This window comes from Phaseolus vulgaris, chromosome 1 (genome assembly GCF_000499845.2).
Source record: "Phaseolus vulgaris cultivar G19833 chromosome 1, P. vulgaris v2.0, whole genome shotgun sequence".
Taxonomy (NCBI): domain Eukaryota; kingdom Viridiplantae; phylum Streptophyta; class Magnoliopsida; order Fabales; family Fabaceae; genus Phaseolus; species Phaseolus vulgaris.
In genome coordinates this window covers 6,868,891-6,896,716 of record NC_023759.2, presented here as the reverse complement: position 1 = coordinate 6,896,716, position 27,826 = coordinate 6,868,891, and the positions used below count along the sequence as shown (strand labels likewise).

Genomic DNA, 27,826 nt, shown 5'->3' with positions numbered 1-27,826 from the left:
TCGAGTCGAGTGGGCTTAGGCCCATGTCGAGCCGAGTGAGCCCGGGCCCATGTCAAGCCAAGTTGGTCCTGTCCCATATCGAGTCGAGTCGGCCCAGGTTGATGTCTGGCCGAGTCGGACCAGACCCATGTCGAGACGAGTTGATGCGGACATCCTCCAGGAGTACAAAGTATCAACCTAACCACTGGACAAATGATCATTCTTGAAATATAAGGATTGTAGTATCGTCTTATTTTCTTACAAACAAGAAAAGACCTTTGTAATTTATACACTGTTGAAACTCAGAATAGGGGACGAATATTTTGACAATTTTTTAGAGTGTTTCTCTGCTAGGGTTTTTCCTTGTATCTTGCGATCTTATCAAGAATCCACCAATTCTTGTGGCGATCATCCTTAGGCTTATCAAACTTTGTTTGTGGCGCCTTCCTTTATCCAGGTTTCTATTGTTACTGTTTTTGAATTTATTCCGTTCCGTAACCCTAAATTCCCAATTTTATTGTCATGTCTATTTGGATTCATATCAGTTGGTATTCAGAGCAAAGGTTTGAGTCATAATATAATTGTGCATCCTGAATTTTTTTTCCCCCTCATTATTGTTCACATTACTGTTCACGACACTGTTTACGGTACTGTTCATTTTTTATTTTTTTTAAAAAAAAAGCAGAAACAGAAAAAAAAATAGAAAAAAAGAAAAGAAAAAAAAAGGAAGAAGAAGAGGAAAATAGAAATAGAAAAAAAAAGAACAAGAGGAAAACAGAAAAAAAATAGTTCTTATTTAATGCATACTTGGTGTTTGTTAAAAGTTCTAAAAGTGTCCTGTCTACATATTTTATTTTCTCTATATATTGTTTTTGCTTGCTGTTTTTTAATTGTCTTGCTTGTTTGTTGATAGTGAAATTGTTCTTCACTATTTTGTTCTTTACTATTATTTTTAATTGATTCTGATTGCTACTTTTGAAAGTGATTCTGGATTATTGATTGTTTGATTCTTGTAAGAACCTTAAGTAGAGAAAGAGTGGTAAAAGGCAGTGTGATCATTAGAAAAAAAGCCTTATTGTGTGAAACACGAGTGTTGAGTGTAAACACGTGAGAAAGTGGTGTGAGGCCCAAACTTATTGTTATTTGTAATATGTTTACTTGAGCATGGCAGGGGAACCGTCAGATAGTGGACTGTCTCAACTACAGATGCAAGCCTTAACACAACACTTGGAAAGGATAATGAAACAACAAAGTGATGGACTCCATGAGAGGTTGGATCAAATGGAGCAAGCACAACAAGTAAATCCAGAAAATAGAGGAGGAGATAGGAGGAGGAGAAGAGAAAATGATGGAGAACAAAGAACTCTGAGAATTGATGGAATAAAATTAAATATTCCCACATTCAATGGGAAAAGTGATCCTGATGCTTACTTGGCAGTAGCTGAATTTTCAGCTTATGCTTTAACTTGGTGGAATAAATACCAAAGGGACAAAACTTTATATGAAAAACCCATGGTAGAATCTTGGACAGAAATGAAAAGGATTATGAGGAAGAGATATGTTCCAGCAAGCTACAATAGGGATTTGCAACTCAAACTTCAAAGAATGACTCAAGGGAATAGAAGTGTGGATGAGTATTTTAAAGAGATGGAGGTGACCATGATTAGAGCTGGAAAGAATGAAGAAAACGGAACAATCATGGCAAGATTTTTTAACGGATTGAATCATGATATTAGGGATGTTGTGGAGCTACAAGAGTATGTTGACATGAAAGAGTTGTTGCACAAGGCTAGCCAAGTAGAACAACAACTCAAGAGGAAGGGAATCATGAGGAGTTCTAACAATAATAATAATTCCAATTGGAAGGATAAGGTGATGAAGGATAAAGGAGTTCCCTCAAGTTCAACCATGTCTTCTAGTGGGAAGTCATCTAATAGATATAATAATTCACCACCTAAAAGGAAAACAAGTGAGGTAAAATGTTTCAAATGCTTGGGAAAATGACATTATGCTTCAGAATGTCCAACAAAAAAGAATATGATTAGTTTATCAAAGACTCAAATAGTCAGTGAACCTTCAAGTGAAGAAGAGAAGGAAGAGGTAGAGGTGGAGTTGGATACATTGGAGGATTTTAGGAAGCAAAATGCAAGCTTTGGACCAAACCCAAAGGGAAAATATTTTCCATACTAGATGTTCCATTCAAGGGAAAATATGTTCACTCATAATTGATGGAGGAAGTTGCACCAATGTAGCTAGCTCAAGACTAGTTACCAAATTGAATTTGGAGACAAAACTGCACCCAAGGCCATACAAGCTTCAATGGCTTAGTGAAGATGGAGAGATGATAGTGAGTAAGCAAGTGGAGGTGAACCTATCCATAGGACAATATAATGACAATGTCTTGTGTGATGTGGTTCCAATGGAGGCAACTCACATTTTGTTAGGGAGGCCGTGGCAGTTTGACACCAAGGCTATTCATGATGGTTTCACCAATAAAATCTCTTTCATGCAGAATAATAAGAAGATAACTCTCAAACCCTTATCTCCTATAGAGGTGTGTGAGGATCAAATCAAATTGAGAGAAAAGAGAGATGAGTGAAACACCTAAACAGAGCAGGGTGACACACTTAAAAAGAGAGAAACACATGAGAGAAAAATGAGTGGATTACTGAAAGTGAATGAAGTGAAGAAGTTGTTACTTTCTAGCAAACCTCTTTATTTACCTTATTGCAAAGACAACACTTTGGTTGCTGACCATTCTAACCAAATTAATTTTCTTCCTAGTGTTGATTCTATTTTGCAGGAAATCCAAACTCAAGTTGAAGAATTGATGAACAAAGGATGGGTACAAGAGATCATGAGCCCATGTGTTGTTCTAGTAATTTTGGTGCCTAAATATGATGGTTATTGGAGGATGTGCACAGATTGCAAAGCACTCAATAACATTACCATTAAGTATAAACACCATATTCCCAGGTTAGATGATTTAATGGATGAATTGTATGGTGGTTGTATATTTTCAAAAATTGACTTAAGAAGTGGTTGCCATCAAATTAGGATTAGGAATGAGAATGAATGGAAAACTGTCTTTACAACAAAATATGGATTGTATGACTGGCGTGTGTTGCTATTTGGGCTAACAAATGCCTCAAGCACTTTTATGAGATTAATGAACTATGTTTTGAGAGAATTTTTGGGCAATTTTTTTGTGGTGTATTTTGATGACATCTTGATCTATAACACTAGTTTGGAATTACATGAGGAACATTTGTGTGTTGTTTTAAATGTTCTTAGAACAGAAAAGTTGTATGCTAATCTTGAGAAATGCACATTTTGTACTGAACAAATTGCATTATTGTGTTTTGTGGTAAGTGCCAAGGGAGTTCATGTAGATTATGACAAGGTGACGGCTATCCAAGAATTATGTTTACATCATGTTGAGTTTGCTTACAATATGGTTGTTGACAACACATCGAATTGTGATCCATTTGAAATTTTGTATGGATTAAATCCTTTAACTCCAATAGATTTGTTAACTATGCCTAACATTTCTGTTTTAAAGCATAAAGATACACATGCTAAGGTTGACTATGTGAGAAAGCAACATAAAAAGGTTGAAGCACAAGTTGAAGAAAAAGGTGAAGGTTATTCTAAACAAGTTAACAAAGGAAGAAAGAAAGTAATCTTTGATCCTGGAGATGGGGTCTGGGTACACATGAGGAAAGAAATGTTAACTAGACAAAGAAAATCCAAGCTCCAATCTAGACAGGATGGACCTTTTCAAGTGTTAGAAATGATTAATGACAATGCCTACAAGATTGATCTTTCAAGTAAGTACAATATGAGTAGCACTTTTAATGTGTCTGATTTGTCTCCTTTTTTTGCAGGTGATGAAGCTTTGGATTTAACTTCAAGTCTTTTTCAAGAGGGAGGGAATGATGCGGACATCCTCCAAGGTCTTTCTCAAGAGGGAGGGAATGATGCGGACATTCTCCAGGGTCTTTCTCAAGAGGGAGGGAATGATGCGGACATCCAAGCCCAATGGCCACGCACAACAAGAGTTAGGATTTGAACTCAGGACCAAGTACAGAGTATCAACCTAACCACTGGGACAAATGATCATTCTTGAAATATAAGGATTGTAGTATCGTCTTATTTTCTTACAAACAAGAAAAGACCTTTGTAATTTATACACTGTTGAAACTCAGAATAGGGGACGAATATTTTGACAATTTTTTAGAGTGTTTCTCTACTAGGGTTTTTCCCTGTATCTTGCGATCTTATCAAGAATCCACCAATTCTTGTGGGATCATCCTTAGGCTTATCAAACTTTGTTTGTGGCGCCTTCCTTTATCCAGGTTTCTATTATTACTGTTTTTGAATTTATTCCGTTCCGTAACCCTAAATTCCCAATTTTATTGTCATGTCTATTTGGATTCATATCATGAGTTGACCAGACCCATGTTGATCCGAGTCGGCCCTGGCCGATGTCGAGTCAAGTTGGTACGAGTCGATGTTGAGCCAAGTCAACCCGAACTGATGTCAAGCCGAGTCAGTCCTGGTTGATGTCGTGTCGAGTCGGTCTGAACTGATGTCGAGCCGAGTCAGTCTGGGTTGATGTTCAACCGAGTCAGTTCAGGCCCATGTAGAGTCGAGTCAGTCCGGGGCCATGTCAAGTCGAGTCGGTCCAGACCCAGGTCGACTCGATTTGGCCCGGGTCCAAGACTATCTGAGTGGGCCCGGATATAGATCTAACTAAGTCGATCCGTGTCCAGGTCGAATCGATTTAAGCCAGGTCTAATCATGTTAATCTGTGTCCAAATCAAAATAGATTTAATCTAATTGACAAACTGGATTTAATCTAAATTTAGTCATTTAAATAATTTTTTTTAAAAATCTAAATAAATTTAATGTAATTAAAATAAATATAAATTTTAAATCCAATCTATTTATTTAAATTTGAATTGCATCTAGATTCTATTATAAAAAATCCAATAGTGCATGACCATCCCGAGAGACAGCTAGTAGTTATACAATCTTAAATTCGTTTACATGGTAAAAATATGCTTCATGATTTTTCGGCACAGAACACAAACTATTAGGAATTTTTACCATATTAACATTGTCTATTAAGTTTACAACTGTCTATTAGTTTTTTTTGTTTTCTTTCCATTTTTATAGTGTTTGCATTGATAAAAAAGAATCGTTATCGTCATCCTTTCTGCATGGCTAAAAAGACTTAAAAAATATATTAAACAAACTTTTTAATATCTGTTATATTTGAACATACGTATAAAAGTTCTAAAGTGATGTCATTTTTTACGTAAAAGTTTTTTTTTACGTTCATTCAAATACAATTAACGTCAAAAAAGTGTTTTGAAACTCCTTTGAAGTGTTATTGTTTATTTTTTCTCTATTTATTTACTCATTTTTTTTTCATATTTTTCTTTATGCTACAAGAGTAATATGATGCAACAATCACCATACACCTGTATGTATCGTGCATCATTTGCATTTGTCGTTCTTGTTTCACATCGTTGAAGGAGAATCTTGTTGTGGTAAATGAGTATGTGCAATCTCTTAAGTATATTGTAACTCGAGTGCCTTGTCGTCCATGTTCCTCATCATTGAGAGATGACTTATCCCTTTTGACTACATTACCACCGCCTCTTAGTTGAGTGTGAAATTTCTCTAATGGTTAAACTATCATTTTTTGTCTGACAGCGTTTAAAGAATAATGATTTGAAATGGTAAAGACATTGTTTAGGACGCTTAAAATTGATGATGTGAAAAAGATAGTGTATACATTGATTCTTTCCTAAATCGACGTAAAAAGACCATTTTTTTACATCAATCGCGTTTATGTTGGATTTGAAAATGACATATTTTGCCTCAAATAATTGACATTAAAAGTAACTTTTACACTAGTTCTCATTTATCTCTTGTGCAAATATTTTTTATGAAAAATGAGATGGAACAATCAAAATTCAAAATCACTCATTTTGTAGTCCACAAATGTCTTTTACCTACCTTTGATTTTCTTACTTCCAAAATTTTTGTTGTGTGGGAGATGAGGATGAAAGAAAAGCTAGATACAATTTGATTATTGAACAAAAAGTGTAAGGGGTAAGTTGTTTAGTTTTTCGATTGAGAAGTGTTTGTTTTTTTGTATTAAGAAGTTCAATTTGTTTTATATTATCAACATTTTGTTGAGACCTCGATAGTATAATACTCACATACTTCTTTAAGATAATTTTTTATGATAAAAAAATACTAAGCATTATGCTTAGGAATGTACATGCTTATGTTATGTGAGCCTATGCTAACTGTGGTGCATTAGACTGTCTAGGGATGTTACAGAATGAGCTGAAGAATGAGTTGACTAACTATAAAATCAATTATGAGTTATACAAGTCATAATCACAAAAATGTTTTATAGATAAAATAAAATGAAAGACATCATAAGTACATATTATACGAGTTAGACAATCAAAATGTTTTTGTAGAAACAAAATATGCTTTAAATGTTCATATGATATATCACAAAGGAAACAAAAGAAACGCACTACAAGTGAATAATTATCTTTATTGTATATGTTGGAATTATATTCTTTTCACATGAAAGAAAGAGTTTCAAGCAAATCCAAGCTTTCCTTTGTTAGACCTTCTAGTCAACCATGTTTCAAGGAATTGAAAAAGGCATAATCAAAGAAAGAAAATATTGAAGCATTGATCATATTGAAGATCCTATTTAAAGGATATAAAGAGAAGAATAAGAGCACACCAATTACTTATACACTTCCTATTATTCACAAACCACCGTTGCTTGTTAGAAATGCATACCTCCTCCTTCCTTACCTTGTTAATTTAAAATAATTTTAAGAAACTTATGGGTGTGGTCTGTGCATAAAAGTTACTTTAATTTTCTAAATATCAAATGCCAATGTATGAGAATAAGAAATTTCAATTTTATAGCCTATTTCTAAAACAATTATTCTTTTCGTTTTCAGTGGAGCCTCTTGTGAAAGGGGAAGCCATTGCATGAAGTAGAGTCTTACCATAGTGAAAAGTGGAAAAAGAATGAAGGAAAATTTAGAGAGCAAATAGAAAGAGATAGAATAAAAAACAAGAAGACTGAAAATCAGAATCCGGTACCTCCGTAAAATTCGCTTTTGTAACGATTTACTTTAATCATTAGAATTTTGGCAAGTGAAGGATTAGTTGTTAACACATGGCAAGTTACCAACCAGCACGGGCAAAGACAATAACCAATCAGCATAGTCATACACAATAGATTTCACAAATTAAGAACCACAATAGATTTCACAAATTAGGAACAATCCAGCAGTAGATTTCAAACCTAAACAAAAGATGGCGGAGGGGGCGACGATGGTGGACAGTGGTGGACAGTGGCAGACAATGGCAAACAGTGGCAGAGAGTGGTGCGTGAACGCGAGAGTGAAGAGAGGTAGGGTTCGCAGAAATTGACGTGAGAGTGAACGCAAGAGTGAAGAGAGGTAGGGTTTCGTGAGTTTGTAGTGAAGAGACGTAGGGTTTCATGAGCGTGTAGTGAAGAGAGGTTTTCATGAGTGTTTTGCAGAGAGAGAAGGGGAAGAGTGGTAGGGTTTCATTAGAGAGAGAGGCGGATTGTTTAACAGAGAGGGAAAAGTGTTTATGAAAAATGTGAAGAGTTAATAGTGTATTCAATTTCCAAGAATCAAAGCAAGTTTTCAAAAAAAAAAAAAAGGGAATAATGAGGAATGGTGTATGGAGGGAAGGAAAACACGCGCTCTTTATTCTGAAGGATAATTGTGGTAGTTCAAAATGACACATTCTGAAGGATAATTGTGGTGGTTACTAAGACGTCATATTATATGGAAACTTGTGGCGGTTATTAATAACTGCCATATTAAAACCGTCACTTTATACACGATTTTTTGTAGTGTTTGTGTTGTGTCTATTTTCTTTATCTATGATGATTGTGTATTACACGGGAGCATAAGATATTTCAAGTGATGGATTTCTACTCTGAGCAGATGAGTGTTTTATTGCTTTTGATATTTTATTTGATTGTATGTATATATTTTAATATCCCTATGAAAAAGGATATATTTTGAAATATTGTATAACTAAGAGATGTATATATGTAAATATTTAATTAGATATTGCACACATGATGTAGTATTAGATGTGATCGAGAAATAATATTTTCAGGAAGAAAAATATCGTGTTAAGATTGTTAGGATGTGCATTGACTAGGGATTTGTCTGAAAGGAGGTATCCTGACTCTACTGATATAATGGAATTACATAGATAAAATTATTCAGGTGGTGAGAATCAGAGGAGGTTCATATGAACGAGTCAACTATTTGAAAGATAACTGACTTGATCTGTTATATGAATTAACCATGTCATATGAAGTGATTCGATATTGAGATAAATGTACACATATATGTGGATTTCACAATGGGGTAGTATGAAATGTGCATATTTATGAGTATAAGTCAATGCACAAGTCTTCCGAAAGTAGAGTTGAGTGTCTATGTGTTGTTGTCAGTGAATTTTTGGCATGAATTACGTGAAATGAGATTGTAGACACTTGAATGTGTAGTGTCTTTAAAATATAATATATATATATATATAATGAGTTATATGTTTGTGAATTGATTTTTTAAAATTAAAGTTTTATTTATATTGAAGTTTTAAAAATTGCTAGCTTACCCTATTGTTTGTGTTGTGTTTGTTTTTATTTATTTGTGATGATCGTGTATTTGCACAAAAACATATGATGTTGTAGGTAATAGAGCTCCACAATAAACCGATGAAGTGTTTTTATTTTTTGTCATTTTTTGTTTGATATGTGTATTTTAAATTCCCTATGGAAAGGAAAATATTTTGAAATATTGTACAACTAATAAATATATATATATAAATTTAATTTGATATTTCATGCATGTTATAGTATTTAAATGTGATAAATAAGGATATCACAGTAAAAAAAACTTACATTCTCTCTCACAAATTGATTTTATTTCTTGGTCATATTTATTTTCTATCCTTGCTAATTCATATTTTATCTTTATTTTTCTTTGCCCATTTAAAACTCATGAATCATCCTTACTTTTTTCAAGGGCGGATCACTCTTGAATTGGTCAATATTTAATTTATTATTTATTGCTGATAAAAAAAAAATCCTTACTTCTTTTATTTAATTTTAAATGTTTCACATTTATTCATAATTTATAATACTTCAAAAAGTAATTTTTTTTTATCTTCGTTCAACCATGTTTTCTTTAAAAACCTTTTACTAGAAATAATGTCAAAAATTATTTTCCACATATTTTCTTATAAAATTATTTTATGTAATACTTGTTCAATTTTTATTTCCTTGAATATAATGAATCAAGCTTATGTTGTTTTATAATTTAAAGCACGAATGCTATCTTTAAAGTAATCATAGAAATCTTTTAAGTAGACTCATATTGCGTTATGCATTTAATAATGTTTAAGATTCAAAATTATGTTTAATGTAATTAACTTTTAACTTTTTTAGGTTGCTAGTCCAAATTTTTAAATTGACTTGTTTAAATTTCTACTATGAATTTATATCAACAACAAATAGGCACTTTTAGTGAGACTTGTTTTATTTAAAAAGTTGTATAAAATATGTAATTTAGTTAATTTTAAGTGTGTTAAGTTATATGGGTTACATTTTGTATACAAAAAAAATTGTGTTTTTTAGATTGTTATACTTTTCTTATGAGATTAAGAAGTGGGAAGATTATAATGTTTATCCAATAGAATAACAATGTGAGCATTGTAACATCCCTAATTTTTACCCATATATAATAAAATAAAAGTAAAACAAACACTATCTACTTAACATATGAATATATACAACTATCTCAAAAAAATATCCATCTTCATAGGGACTTTAATATATACATCAAAACCTTTAAAACAAAACAAAACACTCAAAATTAAAAGCATCTCCTCCTCTGATTGCTCACTGATAAGCTCTATTACCTGCAACCTCATCTGCTCCGTGTAATTACACAATCATCACAAATTAAAGAAAGAAAACACAAACAAAGAATATGGTAAGCTAGCTATGTAAAAAATTCTATAAATTTCAATCTCAAATTAATGAACATATTTCATCAAATCTCATACAATTTCTCAATGAACATATTTCATCAAATCTCATACAATTTCTCAAATCATCAAGTTTGTATTAAAATTCATAATTCATCTTTTACATGTCAGACTTCTACTGACTCACAACACATAAACACTTCACTCTACTTTCGGAAGACTCGTGTATTGAAATTAGCATCCAGAGACCTGCACCTGTCATACTACTCGTTGTGAAATCCACACAGTCATGCACATACTCATCTCAATGTCTCATCATCTCATATGACAGGGTAAATCCATTTGATCTACTCTGATCAGTTCTTTCAAACCTCAGACTCATCCAAATGGACCTCCTTCGATTCTCACCGACTTAAAAACTTGTGATTCCATCATATCAGTAGAGTCAGGATCGTCTCATTCATAGGATACTCACAGATCAATACACCCTAATAGCAATCTCAACACGGTTTTTCCTTTCCTGAAAATACTATGTCTTGATCACACTTTCACATTATTCCACATCTCATGTAACACATCAATGCACTATTCAATCACATCATAGTTTAGACATTTCAAAACAATCTAAATATATCTCAAAATTCACTGAAACACAAAACTAAGTTCCTTTAATTATATTTTTAAATAAGATTTAGAATTTTCACTTAAAAACAATAAGCAATAATACATTAGGCTTTCAAAGCAAAAATAAAAAAAAAACTTAAGTTTTTTTTTTTACAAAGATTCTAGCTTGAGCGAGAATGGGTTTCGCTCAAGCGAAAATTCTCTCTCTTAAGCGAGAATCAAGCCGAGAGCACCCATAATTTCATCACAGTCTGGCTTGAGCGAGAATTTACTCGCTTGAGCAAGATATGCAAAAAATTCTGCATAAACCTGTTTAAATTCTAACCCAACATTTCATTTAACTTGATTAAACAAACCATTCAATTACATTCAACAACATCTACAATATCTACCATTTCACATTTCAATTTCAATAAATTTCTAATCAACTTAAAACAAGAAATTCTATAAACCCATTTCAATTTAAATCAATTTCCAATCGACTCAAAACAAGGAAATTCTACAAACAAATTTTTTTTGAACTAGTGACCATGTCACCTCTACATTCAGATCTTCTAGCCTAGGGTTCTATTGAAATTTAACTAGCTTCCCTTATCTTTATTTGAGCAAATGCTCACTAAGAGTCCCAAGCCTACCAAAAGCTTCAAGAGTAGCTTAACATGCACCATAGAGTCCTGATAAAAAAATCTAACTATACCACTAAAACTCCGAGCTAACAAAGATTAATCCTAAAGCAAAAAAGGTCACATGTGTAAACTTAGATCGAGACAGATCTACAAGTTCAAAATTTAACTCAAAGAGAAGAGTAAAAAATGAACTTACTCTATCAGATATTCTGATCGGATAGTCTTGTAGATCTCGCTGTCAGGAGTCTAATGGCTAACTCCGATAGTCAATCTGGTGAGTGATAAGGTTAGAATCTTAGAGAGAAGAGAGAGGAAAGGAAAAATGAATTTCTAGGTGTCATTTAAAATAAAATAATGTCTAAGGTAATTTTCTGGATCTTTCCATTCAAACATACCTTAAGAAGAAAAAAAAGGTAAAAATAAATATATTTGTTGGAAATAAAAAGAAAAATAGAAATAAAGTAAAAAAAAAATTTATAGATTTATTTTTAAGTTTATTTTTTTTTCTTGTGAAACAAGTCAAATTAAATTATTCCATCCTATTTTCCTTCCAGCCAAACAAAATTCACCTAGCCTTGCACGTGGGCTATTAAACACATCATTGTCACTTAATTGTTATCCTTTCAAAGGTTGAGATGCGTGAATGCATGTACTTTATTCTGCATTAATAAAGTGGTTGGCATGCAAAGCAAATGAATTTTGGTTAACATTTATGGGTCAACAATACTCCACAAGAATTCATTTCACATTGCAACTCTCCCTCAACCAATAATACCCACTCATTTCAACCCTCTTTAGCATGTTGCCCCTTAATCTTCAAACCCTATATATTTTACTCTCCTTCCCCTATGAAGTAGTAGTCAATACTCATATAAGCATTAACCCTTCTTTTTGCTTTAGCTTAATTACATCTTTATTCTTTAGGCATCAAAGTTTTTTAAGTATTATATTTATGTAATTTAACATATTTTCTTAATATTTTTTTATATTATATATTGTTGATATGTGCATACTCTTTCTAACCACTGAGTATACTTTTGTTTTCTTCAATTTTACAATAATTACATACTAAGCATAGAATTATGTCAATTTGATATGTATATCAAACAATAGGGCTACCTAATATGCAATGTTATGTTAATAAAATTTAATTTTTTTCGTGCTTTTATATTTCAACATTCCATTGGGTATCAGATTTTTTTGTATTGAATATTTAATCCTTTTTATTTTTATTCTGTTTAAGATTAATTTCTTTATCCATCGTAATATAAGTGGTATATTTAGCTGTTAAAAAAAGTTAAATATTTATTAAAAAGAGTATGATTTTTTTGTTTTTTAAAATTAAACAATTTTTGTCATTGTTTTTTTTAAGAGATGCAACACGATGACTTTCTGCATCTTAGTACTATTATCGTCTAATCATACTTAACTATAGAGTTATGATGGGATCAATGCATTATGACTAGTACCATCGTACCTTAATTTTTATTATTGTTAATATATCATCTAATTGTTTATGAAAAAATAATTTTAAAACAATTAATCAAAATGAAATTATTCAAAATTAATAATAAAATGACACATTAGTGATGAATCAAAATTACTTTAACTTTAACGAAATGGAAAGACCAGATTTACAATCAAATTTTTATAAAAATAAAAATGTATATATTTACTAAAATAAAAGTATATTTTATTACGAAGTGGACTTTAAGCCTAACTCAATACAATGAAAGGCTCTAATATCTAGTCGATGTGGGATCTAGTGCATGAGACTATATATTATGGGTGGTCCGATAACAGGTGGCACGATAGGCCCAACACAAACACTCGCTAGGATAGGCTCGAAAGAGCTCTGATACCATATTACGAAGTGCACTTTAAGCCTAACTCAACCCCATAAAATCGGCTGAAGAAGTTGAGGTTTGCACCCACTTATATACAATGAAAGACTCTAATATCTAGTCGATGTAGAATCTCCAACATATTTATGTCTTCCTCTTAATATGCTTGAAAATCTTATAATAACTGTGCGATAAAAACAATATGTTTTTAATGGAAATTGATAGAGACTAAAATAATATAATTAAATCTAGAGAACTAATTTACGCAAACACAAGAAATCAAATTTACATTATCACGGTATCTAATAAAAAAAATAATTAAACCATTTACTTTTTTTCATCCGCTGACACAATTATCAAAATAAATCTTATGCGAAGAACAAAATAAATCAGTTATGTTTTGCCTCAATAAAACAGGTTTGAAATATAGTGTTGTTGAGACTACATTTTTTAACTTTTAATTAATTAAAATTTCCAACAAATTATTAAAATTAACTAATTCATTATAAACTGTAATTTGTAATCACACGATTCCTACATATATTTATTTAAATTCATATTTAAATAAATTCTTGAAAAGGATCAATATAGAAAAAAAAATTATAAATTAAAATTTAGAAAAATTATAAGATAATTTAGTTAATTAATTCATATATAAATTAATTTGTATATGATTTATCTGTAAAGTAATTATTTGTATATTTCTTAAACGCGTTGGAGGTGAAATCTCGTTGGCAGAAAAATTCAAAATTTTCTAATTGGTTAACGTCATAGGAAAAAAGGTAAACGCGGCACCACGAACACGACTCAAAAGCTTAACTTTGAGTTTAAGCTGAAAAAGAACTTTCTGGAAAACGCGCTTACCACAAGCGATTTTCTGATCCTTTCTTTGTCATTATAGAACATTCTCCATTCTTCTACACACACCAACACCCTTCACTTATTCTCTTTTGCCCCATTCTATATAAGCAAAACTCCACAATCTAAAACACACAAAACATATTCTCACTCTAAAAACCCTCAAAGCAAACACTACCTTGGATTGTTCTTAGTACTTCGCGCAAGTGTGATGTGTTTGGTTTTTGTATGCGACAAGGAAGAAAAGGTGTTGGGGAGGAATAGGGCACCAGGGGCATGCCCTTATTGTGGAGGGATGGTTGAGGCCATTGACATAGAGAGCCAGTGGAGGTTCTGTTTTCTACCCTTATGTTTTAAGACCAAAACAAAATACTGTTGTACCATGTGCACAAGAAGATTAGAAGTGTTGTAATAAGTGATTCAATCATTTTGTAAAAGTTTCTCTAAACACACGTGTTATAGTTACTACTACTAGGGAGAAAGAAAGCCATTTTCATACCTTTTTTTTATATGTTTGGCCAAATGAGGTGTTCTTCTTCTCCATTTTCTTCTCATCATTCCTTTACAATGCCCATATCATATATGTTATTTTTTTTTCAATGAAAAGGGATTCTTGGGACTTGTTAGGCCTTCAAGTGAGGCTAAAATTTGGTTGGCAGTTTTTTTTTTTTTTTTTTTTCATCCTTACATTTTTCTTCCAGCATCCCATAATTTTGTAAGTGACCTTCACTCTTATTTGAATTTGTGATCTGGAGTGTATTACGGATTCAAATGAATCATGTTTCATTCGGAATGAAGAGGTATTTCGAAAGTAAAATTTGTATAAATTATTGATTTCTGGATTGCTGAATTCGAAAGCCAAATTTCTATACGGATTGGTAAATCTGAAATGATTTTTTTCAATTATAGATTTTTCAATCAGAATTTTAAATTAAGAATTTGTAAAACCTGAGACTTTAACTTTGTTGATAGTGTACGCTGTGTATTCACAGTTTTTTTTTAAAATTTATATATTTATGTTTAATATTAAAATTTAAATAAATAATTTTATTATTTACACAATTATATTAAAAATATAAATTTTTAAAACTAAAAAATTGTGTTTGTTAACCGTTAAAATTGCAAAAATAATCAAAATAAAATAATAAATAAAATAATAATATGAATAAAATAAAAAATTTAGAATTAAATAATAGAAAACAGTTATAATACAGTTATAATAAGAAATTCCAGTATAAATTATAAATTTATCAAAATTAACCATTTATATATTATGAAGTAAACATACAATAATAATTTATAAAAATGAAAGAAGCAGTTACTAAAAAATATATTGGGATAGATGTAATCTTATCGAAATCTGGATCATGTTTGCTTTTACTAGAAGGACCTACCCATAATATTGTCTCTATTCATTGGGCCACATTAAGTATGGCCTATAACATGGTAACATCTTCATAATTACTAACTGCATCTCTATATCGTCACCATCATTGTTACTGTGATTGTCGCCATCGCTGTCGGTTACGCTGGCCGTTACACCTCAGTTTTCCATCGCGCATTTCTGAAAAAGAGAAAGTAAAAGAGAAAAATAATTGTTCTAGAAAACTCGTTACAAAAGTTATCATTTACACTTTAGAAAGCTTAAAAACTTGTTTACGAAGGCATATATGTTCTGAATAATTTGTTTCATAGTTTTATAATGTATTTTAGAAAACGTTTTTTGAAAAATTTCTAGAACAAGTAAGTTAAAATTAACCCGTAAGAAATACGGGCTCATTTCATTAATTCGTCTCACATAAGATAAATATTTTAAAAAATAAATTAAAATTTTATTAATTTTAAATTTTTATTTCTAGAAAATAAAATTTTATCAATATTTAATATTTAAATTCATTCTATTAAAATAAAAATATAAATTTAAGTATAAGGATTGTTAGAAAGTTTGATTAAAAATAATTATTTTTTTTACATATATTTTTTTCTCTATGTAAATGTATCATAGTATTAAAATTAGATCCAGTGTGATTCTTAATATTAATTCTTTTAGATGATTTCATTTTTTAGTACATTAAATTCAATTTTTTTAAATAAAATAAAAGTTGCACTACAACAATAATGAATGAGTGAGATATGATTTTTTTTAAAAATAATAATAATTTTTTACGCGGGTCAACCCGTCCGCCTCGCTATTGACCCATGCAGACGGTGAGTTATGCGGGACAGGCATAAGCGGGTCAGTGTGCTAGATTAATGAGTCTATCACGTGTGTTTTGGTAGCAAGCTATGCATCAGCTCACATGGCCTACCCCGCATTGTCATATCTAAATCGGAAGTCAATTTTACAAAGGACAAAATGGTTATTTTAAAATTTATAGGTTACGGTTAGAGATTATGGGGTGAAGGAAGAAAATACCTACAGGATTAGAAAGCCGAAAATCCCAGTGGACCCAACATAATGTCGACCACACGCCCTTCCAAAGCTACTCCCTGAGTTCACTATTGCAGATTACAGATTAGAGAGTTGTTTGTTCCGTTTCCACATTCCAATTTCATGGCAAAGCCTTAGCCTAACCATAACAATAACCCTCCAAAATGCTTCAATTTCACATTAACATTTTCTCTCCCTTCACCGCCACACTCCACTCCAACAAACTCCATTCCTCGCGTGTCCGTTCCTCTTCCGCTCCGGCACGCCGTCGTTTAGTAACCACCGCAACTCCGAGCGACGCCAATCTCCGGCATCTCACTTCGCGCATTGTTCAACTCACCCGACGGAAACAGCTTCGGCAGGTTAATTCCCAAAAGGAATAATGCGGATTGTTTTTTTTTTTTTTTTTAAATTTTATTTAATTTGCTTTTGTGAAATGCTTTGGTTCAGATTTTGGATGAGATCGAGGTTGCGAAAAGGCAGTTCGGGAAGCTGAATACGATTGTGATGAACGCGGTGATGGAGGCTTGTGTCCGTTGCGGTGATATCGATTCAGCGATTAGGATATTCGTAGAGATGAAAAAGGGCGATGGTTGTGGTGTGGATACTGTCACCTATGCCACACTTTTGAAGGTATTATATTAGTTTTCATATTTTTTGACGTTTCCTTCTTTCTTTGCGAAATTTGCATTGCTATATTTGTTTATGGTTAGGACGCTGTTAGTTATACTTAAGTATTCTGGTTGTAGAAAACTATAAATGGTCAAGTATTTGAATGATATACCGGGTAAATATGTTGTGTTCAACATTAGATGAAATAAAGGTATCTCAAGTATTTGGTTGAGATTTTCTATTTGTGTTCAATTTCGTCTCATTATTAATAAATGGTTAAATTTTATCTCGTATTTTTTAGATTGATCCAATTTGTTTCTTTAAACTGTCATTGAAATCGCTGCGGTTATAGTTTTTTCAGTGACATCATCACTGGCCGAGACAATTTAGACCGAAGGTACAAACGGACATTGATCTTAAAGAATTAAGGGACAAAATTGAATATAATAAATAAATAATGAGTCCAAATTTAGAGAAAAGTTTCAAAACATTTCTAAAGGGCATGAAGCGAACCTTTCAACAAAACTTGATATTAGGGAAAAGTTTAGTTGATTTCTCCCAAACTCTGAATCACATCTAAAATAATTTTTAGGAGACAGGCTTTGTGTGACCTATGCTCATTACACGTTTTAACCCAGAATTCCAGTAATCTTATGCAACAAAAAAATAGCCTTTAAGGACCCTGACCTCAGATTTTCACTCAAAAGAGTTAGTGAGTAATAGATTCTGCCTAGTCCTTCACGTTTATGTGATATATTGGTACGGTAAACTGTTTGTATACTTCAATGAGACAAATCCAAAGCTAAGGCCAGAGATGAGTCACTCTACAATAGTTTAGAATTTCAGAGATGAAAAAATAAAGTTTATCCTTGAAATCTTTTCTGGTAAATAACAAGTTAAGGGTCATATAAATTGAGACCAAATCATAACAAACTCTATTAGTACCTAAAGCCAACTAAAGTACTTTTCTCCAAGAGAGCCAAATAAATGACAAAAATGCAAAATGTGTGTTTGTCTAAGTGGGTATGCAGAGGTTGAACCTTGACGTTTGGAGTACAATCGACAGTGGGTGCAATCACTCTGAGAGAGAAACATAGATAAAAAGGCTTAGCATTCTGAAATCACAGATGCAATCTGGTTTGGTTCATTTTGGTGTAATACAGTCTATTTACTGCATTCTCATCACATGTTCATGGACACATGGTTCAAGCCCTTAATTAAATATTCTCTCTGTGAGGATATTTTTTAATCTTTTAATAAAAGGGTTCTTTCATTTATACCTTAGTTTTATAATTATTTTATAATTCATTTTGAAAATGAAAAGTTTGTTGCCTCTTTCATTTCCCTCTGAACCCGTCCAAATGTATCCTTATAGTCTCACTGATAGTCTCTGTTTTTCAATTTAACAATTCAATGTTGCATGCTCTTTAATTATTATCTGTTCTTTCTGAGCTTGATTGGAGTTTCAATTTAAATGCAACAAAAAGGGGTTAGGTGAGGCACGAAGAGTCGATGAGGCTTTTGAAATGCTTGAAACTGTGGAAAATGGCACTGCTATGGGAAGTCCAAACTTGTCAGCTCCATTGATATATGGTCTGCTAAATGCCTTAATCAAAGCAGGTTAGTCAGACAGTCTGGTTTGAGATGTTGTGATATTTTTGTGCATGAAATTTTGCTTTTGGTGTTTTTAGTTTTCATTACAGTATTGCATCATACTTGTGCAACTGTATGTAATAGCTAACTATATAAGATGGCACCCTTGATTGAAATTTGTTGTTTTTCAATTTTTGAGTGCTGTTTGTTTGGTTTTGGCTTGAGACTATCAAGATATTTTTAAAACTATGTTGACTGGTGATGTTTTACTTGCAATGCTATAGTGCAGGAGACTTGCGTCGTGCACATGGTCTCCTTGCCCGTTATGGTTTTGTGTTTCGAGAAGATGGCAAATTTTCAGTCTCAGTATACAACATACTAATTAAGGTTATGATCTAATATGTAATATTGAAAGAAAAAAAAGCATCATTATGAATAGCATATTTGGTGGGGATTGCAAGTAGTAGTCATAATGGAATTTAATCTTGAATGTTTCCTTTTTCCAAAATTTAGGGCTACATAAACTCAGGCTATCCACACACTGCAATAAACATGCTGAATGAAATTCTACGTCAAGGTATAATGCCGGACCGGCTCACATATAACACACTAATTTTAGCATGTGTTGAGAGTGAAAAGTTGGATACTGCAATGCAATTTTTTGAGGAAATGAAGGTAATTGTGATGATTTGAAATTTAATTTCAATCTTCCTTTGGTAGAGAAATATGAAAATGTTCTGAATTTTCAATCTTTGATATTTACAGGGCAAAGCGCAGAAATTTGTCAATGATGATATGTTTCCAGATATTGTTACATATACGACATTGCTTAAGGTGAGATTTCTCTAATTTGATCACTTGCTATTTGTTATAAATATACAACTGTAAGTTGATCAGTTCAAGTTTTGCTTTATTCTGAAGAAGTTTTTCATGGGTAGTGTCTGTAGTTGTTTTAGTTACTTCCAGGTATCTTATTTTAATTGATATTAATGTTCACTTATAAGTAGTCATATAGCTGATACGCATAAAGTATTTGTTTTAGTTTGGCCTATCATAAATCCTATTGCTGATCTGGGTGTGGGAGGGCTCTACGGCATCTCTCTCTCTCTTTAATGCAGGGTTTTGGGAAGGCAAAGGATCTTGCTTCAGTTCTGAAAATAGTTCTGGAAATGAAATCTCGTTGGGAATTATACATCGATAGAACTGCTTACACTGCAATAGTTGATGCTTTTCTAACATGTGGCTCAGTTAAGGGTATGCTTTCATCAGTTATAGTTTCTTTAGTGGCATAGTAATAGTTTTCAGGAATGAGTAAACAAATAAATGTTTATGATAGTTCCTTTACTATTTACAAGCAGAGTAAGATATTCCTAATCCTAAAGTGTCCTAGTAATTGAAATTATGCCCATTTAATTAATTGATTCTCCTTGTCTTGTGAATTGAAGCTAGGCTAAGTGATAAAATTCTTCTTTGCTCATTTCATTTCATAAGAAAACATAAATAGAGTGGAATGAGATCATGGGCTCCTAGTCACAATACAGTTGTCTAAAGACCATATGCTAAGAAGCTTCTAGAATTCTTTCATTACAAATTGGCATAGACTAAAAAAGAAGAGACATAATGAAAGAGATAAACGCCTAGGTTTGGAGCCCTTTGAGCCAACCGGGTTGTTGTTCGCATTTGGGCCTGACTATTGGGCTTTATGGCGTTAGGCTCGTACCCATCAGATCACAAGAATCTTTTTCCTCAAAGATTGCGTTATGTTGGGGTGTTAAGAGAAGACCATGTGGGATTGGGGTGGGGTTAGGGAGTTATTTAGTGGGTTTTAAAGTGGGTGGTTGAGCTGGTTGGGGGTTGTGTAAAGGGTTCGTGTCAGGGTAAGTGGGTGAGGTGTGCCTAGTTGAGTTTGAGTTCTGGGGGATATGAGTGTCTTCTTGGAAAGTGTGGTGAGGTAGTGAGTAAAAGCTGGGAGGAATTTGGAGTTTTGTAGGGACCTGGCCTATTCCTCTAAGGATTTGGAATGGGCTATGAAGAAAGCAGTTGAGTTTGTTAGACAGGAGGTTTCCAACTATGCACTGTCGTTATTATTAGAGTTTCAACCAAACGTTCATTGCCCTTGCTCAAGTGAAGTGAGTTGGAGTTCTTTGTTTGAGTTTGATTTATTTCCAGCTACAAAGCTGAGGTCACATTCATTTCTAGAGGAAATCTTGATCTTCTTATAGTTCATGACTTCCACCTAAAGTCATTGCCAGCGTTCAACTGTCTCCCAGATGAGGTCTAGAAAAGAGCTTGACATACGAGACATGTTTGAGATGTTCTCAGATGCTCTTAGATTGGGGGTTGAGGTGGCATATCATAAGGAGTAGCCAGTTTTGAGAAAACTGAAACTAAGGAGAAAGAGAACTACTCGATTAAGAAAACTCCATTAAGTGTAGGAATGAGTACCCATTTGGAGGGGTAGTCACTTGTGATGCAACAAAGGTGGCCAAAAGTGTATGCAACACATTTTATTCTCCTCCGTGTAGAGATTTCTCATTTCTTTCCTTTTGTGTTCCCCTTACAACACTACATTTTTATCATCCATTTCTCCCATTCTTCCCTACATAAGGACAAAACATTATGCGTATCCTATGTTTCTTTCTATTCACTCTTCCACTCATCTAAACAAAGTTTGGATACAGTTCTATTAGGAGGGTTTGTGGTTCTCTCGAATATCAACCCATGTACTCGGATTTCTTGACTGTCATAGCTTTTGTTCTTAATAACAGTTTTTGGGTCAATTTTTCCCAATTTCTTGATTTTTGGGTAAAATAATACATTGCAGTTTTAATTTTTGTGTTCCCCTTTCTACTCTTTGCATTTTTATCAGCCATTCTCCCATTCTTCCCTACATAAGGGCAAAACTGTTTCCTTATCCTCTGTTTCTTTCTATTTACTCTTCCGCTTATCCAAGCCAAGCACAAAGAAATTTCTGATTTCTATCCATCCAAATAATACATATTCTCACCATATTTCTCTTATTTCTTTCCTTCATTCAAACAAAATGATACTCTGCTTGTGCCCATTTATAATGTGTCCAGTGGTTAAGAAGCTATGTTTAAGGCAAGATAATAAGTATAAGGGGTAACTAATTCTAAATGTAATTGAGATATTATAAATAGGTGGGCTGAACTAGTAGTTAGGGAAGAGACAGTTCTATTGGGAGGATTTGGGGTTCTCTTGGATATCACCCCCTGTACTCGAACTTCTTGACTGTCATAGCTTTTGCTCTTAATAATAGTTTTTGGGTCAATTTTGTTCGATGTCTTCATTCTTTCTTTCTCCTACACTGGTTGAATCTATCACCAGTTCTTTTTTTTTATTAAATAATTGATAAATTTGCATTTTGTTCGTCATCTAATTAAATCATCTTTTGGCATTTAGGTGCTCTTTGTATTTTTGGAGAAATATTGAAACAGGCTGGTTTGAATCCAGAGTTGAGGCCAAAGCCTCACCTCTATCTTTCCATGATGCGGGCCTTCGCTTCTCTAGGAGATTATGATGTAGTTAAAGTTTTACATAAACGGATTTGGCCAGATTCATCAGGAACCATATTATTAGCAGCTCAAGAAGAGGCTGATCACCTTCTAATGGAAGCAGCACTGAATGCTGGCCAGGTATTTCCCCTTTACTAGTTGCCGTTGACATTGAGGTGGAAAAGGCTTTTCTCTCCTTGATGTTATTTATGCTTTTTTTGATATATTAAGTGAAAGGATCTTGAGAGAGAACCTTTAAAAAGGAAGTGGATTTGATCGATCCAACTTGTAGTACAAGTCATTGTATGGATGCAAGTGGACAGCTAATAAAGTCATGTCTAGTAAACAGTGTTTAGTGTGTTTGGAACTCCGGTTTTCCATAAGCATGATGCTTGAATCTAGCTTTCCATTCTGATTTCCACCAAGTAAGCCTCTCTTGATAAGCTCATCCCTTTCATGCTCAATTGTACCCACCACTGTTCTGCCTTGCAAGATATATAGTCTATTCTTCAGTTTTTCCTTTCATATATGATCAACAAAAGACTCTAAAGTGCTCAAAGAAATTAAATTCTTGCATATTTTGACACCTCACATTGGTTTTTCTTGTATGTGAAGTTAGTTTTTATAGGTTTATTCTTGAACATTTGATTGCATGCTGTTGAAGTTGGTTTCTAACATTAGTCTTCATTTGTTGCTTCACTTTTCTTTGTAGAAAGAAATTTCTTTCACTTACCTTTTATTTTAGTTTTCAACATTTTGATTGGCTTTGGGAAGTTAATAATTTTTAGACTTTTTATGTTATCTGCATCTGTGTTTCTTCGCCAGATTAATGTTGCCATTAAAACACTTGCTGAGATTGTTTCAAGATGGAAGGGCTTATCCTGGACAAGTCGTGGGGGCATGGTATGTAATATAATGCCTTTTTGAATAGATCCCACCATTAGACATTAATAGTCCTAACCTTGATTTGTATGTCTTGTGTTTTCTCATCGTAGTATATTTCTGTGATGTCCTTTTTAGATGCAAATAATATTACTTCAGCAAAGTTGTAGCTCATTGCAAGCTTTTGGTCTATCACCATGTCTCTTTGATATGTTTAATATTACTATGGATCATATGTAGTACAATGGTCAAATGTTATCAGGAAGAAAACAATTTCTTAGTAGGATATTAATTTCTATGAAACTTTTTTCTTAAATGTTAATGCTGTTAGTGATTCAGGTTCTTAACCTTGTGGCCATGCTTTTGTAATATAGGTAGCTTATCGTATTGAGGCCATGTTGGGATTCTCAAAGTCTTTGTTCAGTCCCTACTTACTTCCTCAGGTACTGATCATATTTTGCATTGACATCTATATCTCTGCATGTATGTTCATAATTTCGCACGATCTACACTGCATTTTATTTTTGGTAGTGTTTATGCACGAAGAACTTTTATTTTTGTCTAATTGTGGATTCTCTTTGTTTAGGTTTCACCTTATGAACCAATTGAGAACTATATGATACGATTTGATGCAACACGGCCACTACAAGGTACCATAAAGCTAAGGAAGGTGGTTATGCGTTTCTTTGATGAAGCAGTTGTTCCTGTTGTAGATGAGTGGGGTAGTTGTATAGGGCTGCTACACCGTGAAGACTGCAACCAGGTATTTTTAGTTTGCTTGGAATATCTTATTTGCGAGATTACTATTTCATTAAACGGTGTTATACTAAGATATACGTGCAAAATCCTACAATCTTTAATCGAAGTAGTCATTTTACATGGAGAGAAGTTAATAAATTTGTGTAAAGACTGATGCACGGACATGACGTTTGAGCTAACGTATTCGTGTTCGACACGCACGGGATACAGATACTTGTAGACACTTTTAGTATCTGTTCAGTGTCTATTCCTATAAAACGGGCTTCTGTTTTTTAAGGCTTCTCTTTTTCTACTAATGTTTCGCATCTCAACACGGAACAGTTTTAAATGGTTTATAAACCAAGTTTTAAAAACAACAATTGCAGCAAATAAAAATAGTTTGAAATGGGTTAAAAACTACATTTTAAAATATTAGTAGCTGCAAATAAAATACTATAACGGTTTAAAAAAGTCTTAAAAGCTATAAAGTTAAACATTTACACGCACAAAAACAGAACATTAGTTAAAATCAATAGTATTTAACAATTTACGAAAATAAATGATACTTTTAAAATAAAAATATATAGTTTTCGTTTTGATAATATATTTTCTGATTTTGTTTAACTAGTCAGATGAATAATAACAACCTTATAGGATATGCTTATATGTATGAACTATCACTTATAATTTTTTATCAAAGGTGTAGCAAAGGAAAATTATTTGAAGTGACATTCAATTCTTTTATTCTTGTTATTATTTACGGGAAGTGCCTTACTGCATTATCTCTTCTTTTACCTTCTTCCTAAGTTATTCTTCTTTCCTTTATATAGACTTCTTTTCATTCTTTCCTACTACTTTCCTATTATTGATTTTGTTTATTTTTAAACAGATGTAATATTTTTTGTGGCCAATCTCACTCAATTTTTACCTGATCCACCCCTTTTGGGCCTTGCCCATTCATTTTCTGACCAAGCTCACCTTCGACGTCTATTTTGCCATTCAGAAGTGATGTTCCTAAATTGACGAGGCACAAAATCATGCAATCTTAATAATAATGATGAAATAATGGAGAACATTCCAAGGTCGCGAACTTTAATTTTGACCGGTGACTTGCATTTTCAACTTCGGAAAATGAAGTTTGAAGTTTCAAATTTGCTTGGAAATGTAAACATTAATTAGTTTTTATTAACCTCTATTTTCCTCCCATAAATATAAGGGATACTTGTGATGAGTTGAAACATTTAATGTTGTCAAATCGAGAGTTTAAGTAAACTCAAAGAGACCTTGTAATTTTGACTCAAATTTGGAAGAAAAAAAGTATTAAAAATGCCTAGAAATATCATAGTAATTCAACATTTTAACCCTATAATGAAACAAAATAAAAAACAGGTATAATATTATTAGGAAGATGTAAACTTTGATATTTTGTTATAATTTCTTTTCTACATTGTGTATGTTACGGTTCATCTTAACTGTGTATTCATCATTTTATATGGCCATAATTATTATTGTTAGTGTTATGATTTCATCCATTTCAGCTTTGATCTATTGTTACCCAAAATTCACTCTTGACTACACAACTCGTATCATTTTACGTTTTGGTTCCCTTTTTATGTGCTTCTATATGCACATGTGTAACATGAACACACTACATGGACATCAATACAAATTAAATCATACCTGTTCATTACATCTGAGTTTGTGTCTGCTGCTTATATTGATTATATTTGATGAATTTACGATGCAGTTGGATGCACCACTTTCAACAATAATGAGAAGCCCTCCTCCCAGTGTTACAAGTTCAACATCTGTTGGTCATGTAGTTGATTTAATTTTAGAGAAGCGATACCCGATGGTTATCATTGTAAATTACACAAACTCATATGCTACTCCTCCATATAGCTCTAGAGCAGTTGGAGTTTTTACACCAGAACAATTAAGTAGGTTTATCAAGCCGGTATCTCGAGTAAAATGGACAGACCTTTGTGAAAGGTGTGAAAGGTAAATATAACATGTTTAGCTTTACCAAAATGTTGATTTTAATAAGTTTTTCCTAGTAGTACAAGTACATACGAACTGAAATTGCCTCGTAATGTTTTTCCCTGTATGGTTTCCTATATATGATTTATGTGACGGGTTGTTTCTTAAGTGGGTAAAGCGGATTCAGGTAAGCAGTAACCTCAGCCTATTATGCATTTGGAAAGGGCATTAGGGTGAAGGACTTTACTGGATTGGGATAAAATATTAGAATATTAAAGTAGTATTTTATAATGCTATTCATTTTAATTTTAGTTTCCTAAAATATTAGACAATGATACTTTTAGGATTGTTTGTTATTCATTTAAGGTTGTTATTTAATGTAAGGTTCACATTGTATAGATTTATCGATGAGAGAATGCTATTCTTATTTTGATCTCTTATAGCTTTCTCTGTAGTTTTAATGGCAGATTGTTAGGATTTGGTACATCCTAACAATTTGATTTAAGTACAAAAGAAGAATTCAATCTAAAAGATTATATTACTGTGTGGGGAAATTTTTAAGACTTACCAGTCATTAAATAATATACTATCGGCATTGTCATTTCGCTTACTAGTGTTCAAGATGAGTTTCTTTTCATACATTAATCTAATGGTAGCTCTTTCTTTTTTTATAACTCCATTCATTTATAAAGATTTGATTTGCATCTTAATCTAATTTATAGGTATGCTGTGCATATTTCATTTGGAATCAGTTTTGTATTTTCTTGTTGATACAACATTCAACTGTAGCACAATAGGGTTACGTAACCACTATGAGAAGTGGAAGAGAATTAAGGAGGCTAGTATAAATGTCAATGTGGTTGTTGGTGATGATAGGATGCACATAAGAATAGAAAGTATATGGCATATAAACATGGATTATTAATAAGAGTTGAATCTACTCGAGTGTTAATATTATGACATACTTTCATGATTAACTTAGAGTTGATGATTTCAATCACAATTTCGTATTAAAATAATAACGACATATCAACTTAAACAAGAATAGAACTAGTTATGGATGGTTGAAATAAAGAAAAAGGTTAAGAACACTTATGAATGGAAGAAAAATAAAGAAAAGGTTAAGAAGACTTATGAATGGAAGAAGAATGATGTGTTACTCGTGGAAGAATAAAATAATTTTATAGGAACAAATGTTAAATAAGTTCCAAATGCTAAATAACCACTTGATTTATAGGAACAAAGATAAAATTTTAAAGAAAGTTTTTTTTTTCATTAGTTCCTCGTTAGGGTGGAGGCCTATTTGTCATTTATGAGAAGTGTAAAATATAACCATTAATATATTTTTTCTTGTGTGTCTTGTTTTTTCTCGTTTTTGATATCAAAGCAACTAAATTTTCTTTAAAACACAATCTAGGTTTATTCTCAAAGGATTTATGTATATTATTTGATATATAATTTTTTTTCTTTATAAATTTAATTTGAGAGTTTAGGAATTGAAAACACAATATAAATTTGAAAATGAAACACATAAAAATAAAGGCCAATTATCAAAAGATTCTTTCAATTTTTTAGTATAGTTGTATAAAATTTATAGTTATATAACTGTATAACCGTCATCAGATGATCCAACCTTCATGTCTATGTTATAGACATATTCTAAGTGGCTAAAATATTGAAAGAGAACATTGGGAATAGAGAACATTGTGCACATAAGAAGATAAAATGTGAAGAAAACGTATAAGATGATCTCATAGTTCTCATCAAACAGTCTCACGGGCCTACCCCACATATGATGGACTCGTCAAACGATATTAGCGCTCTTGGTCACACAAAAAGATCTCATCAGACGAACTCCTTGAATAACACAAGGTAAAAAAATATCAAACCATTTTCTTACAAGCCATTAGACAATACAAGTATCTTCTATTCGTCAAACGAATCACTGCGTTAGGGAAATGTTCATACTTAATCATTACATTCTTAGAATGTTTTATGACACTGTTTTTATGTTTCCAAATCTTATTTGATATTTCTAAATCATAGAAA

At 32.4% G+C, this 27,826-nt stretch overlaps 3 protein-coding genes across 3 annotated transcripts; all 3 read left to right on the top strand.

Annotated features, from left to right (window-relative positions):
- Positions 1-1,143: 1,143 nt before the first annotated feature.
- LOC137815383 (uncharacterized) lies at positions 1,144-4,051 on the top strand. The gene is made up of 4 exons (XM_068618525.1): positions 1,144-1,948; positions 2,232-2,533; positions 2,783-3,809; positions 3,867-4,051. The coding sequence occupies exons 1-4, from the start codon at positions 1,144-1,146 to the stop codon at positions 4,049-4,051; spliced, it is 2,319 nt and encodes a 772-aa protein (XP_068474626.1).
- Positions 4,052-14,010: 9,959 nt separating this feature from the next.
- On the top strand, positions 14,011-14,565 carry LOC137815424 (uncharacterized). Its single transcript, XM_068618559.1, has one exon. The coding sequence runs from the start codon at positions 14,238-14,240 to the stop codon at positions 14,436-14,438; it is 201 nt and encodes a 66-aa protein (XP_068474660.1). The 5' UTR covers positions 14,011-14,237; the 3' UTR covers positions 14,439-14,565.
- A 1,882-nt stretch (positions 14,566-16,447) lies between these two features.
- Positions 16,448-25,945, top strand: LOC137813410 (pentatricopeptide repeat-containing protein At5g10690). Its single transcript, XM_068615635.1, has 12 exons — positions 16,448-16,819; positions 16,908-17,090; positions 18,557-18,689; positions 18,952-19,049; positions 19,176-19,337; positions 19,428-19,496; positions 19,781-19,916; positions 22,086-22,318; positions 23,003-23,080; positions 23,434-23,502; positions 23,646-23,822; positions 25,545-25,945. Exons 1-12 carry the CDS (start codon positions 16,622-16,624, stop codon positions 25,800-25,802), a joined length of 1,794 nt encoding a protein of 597 aa, XP_068471736.1. The 5' UTR covers positions 16,448-16,621; the 3' UTR covers positions 25,803-25,945.
- The last annotated feature ends 1,881 nt before the right edge of the window (positions 25,946-27,826 follow it).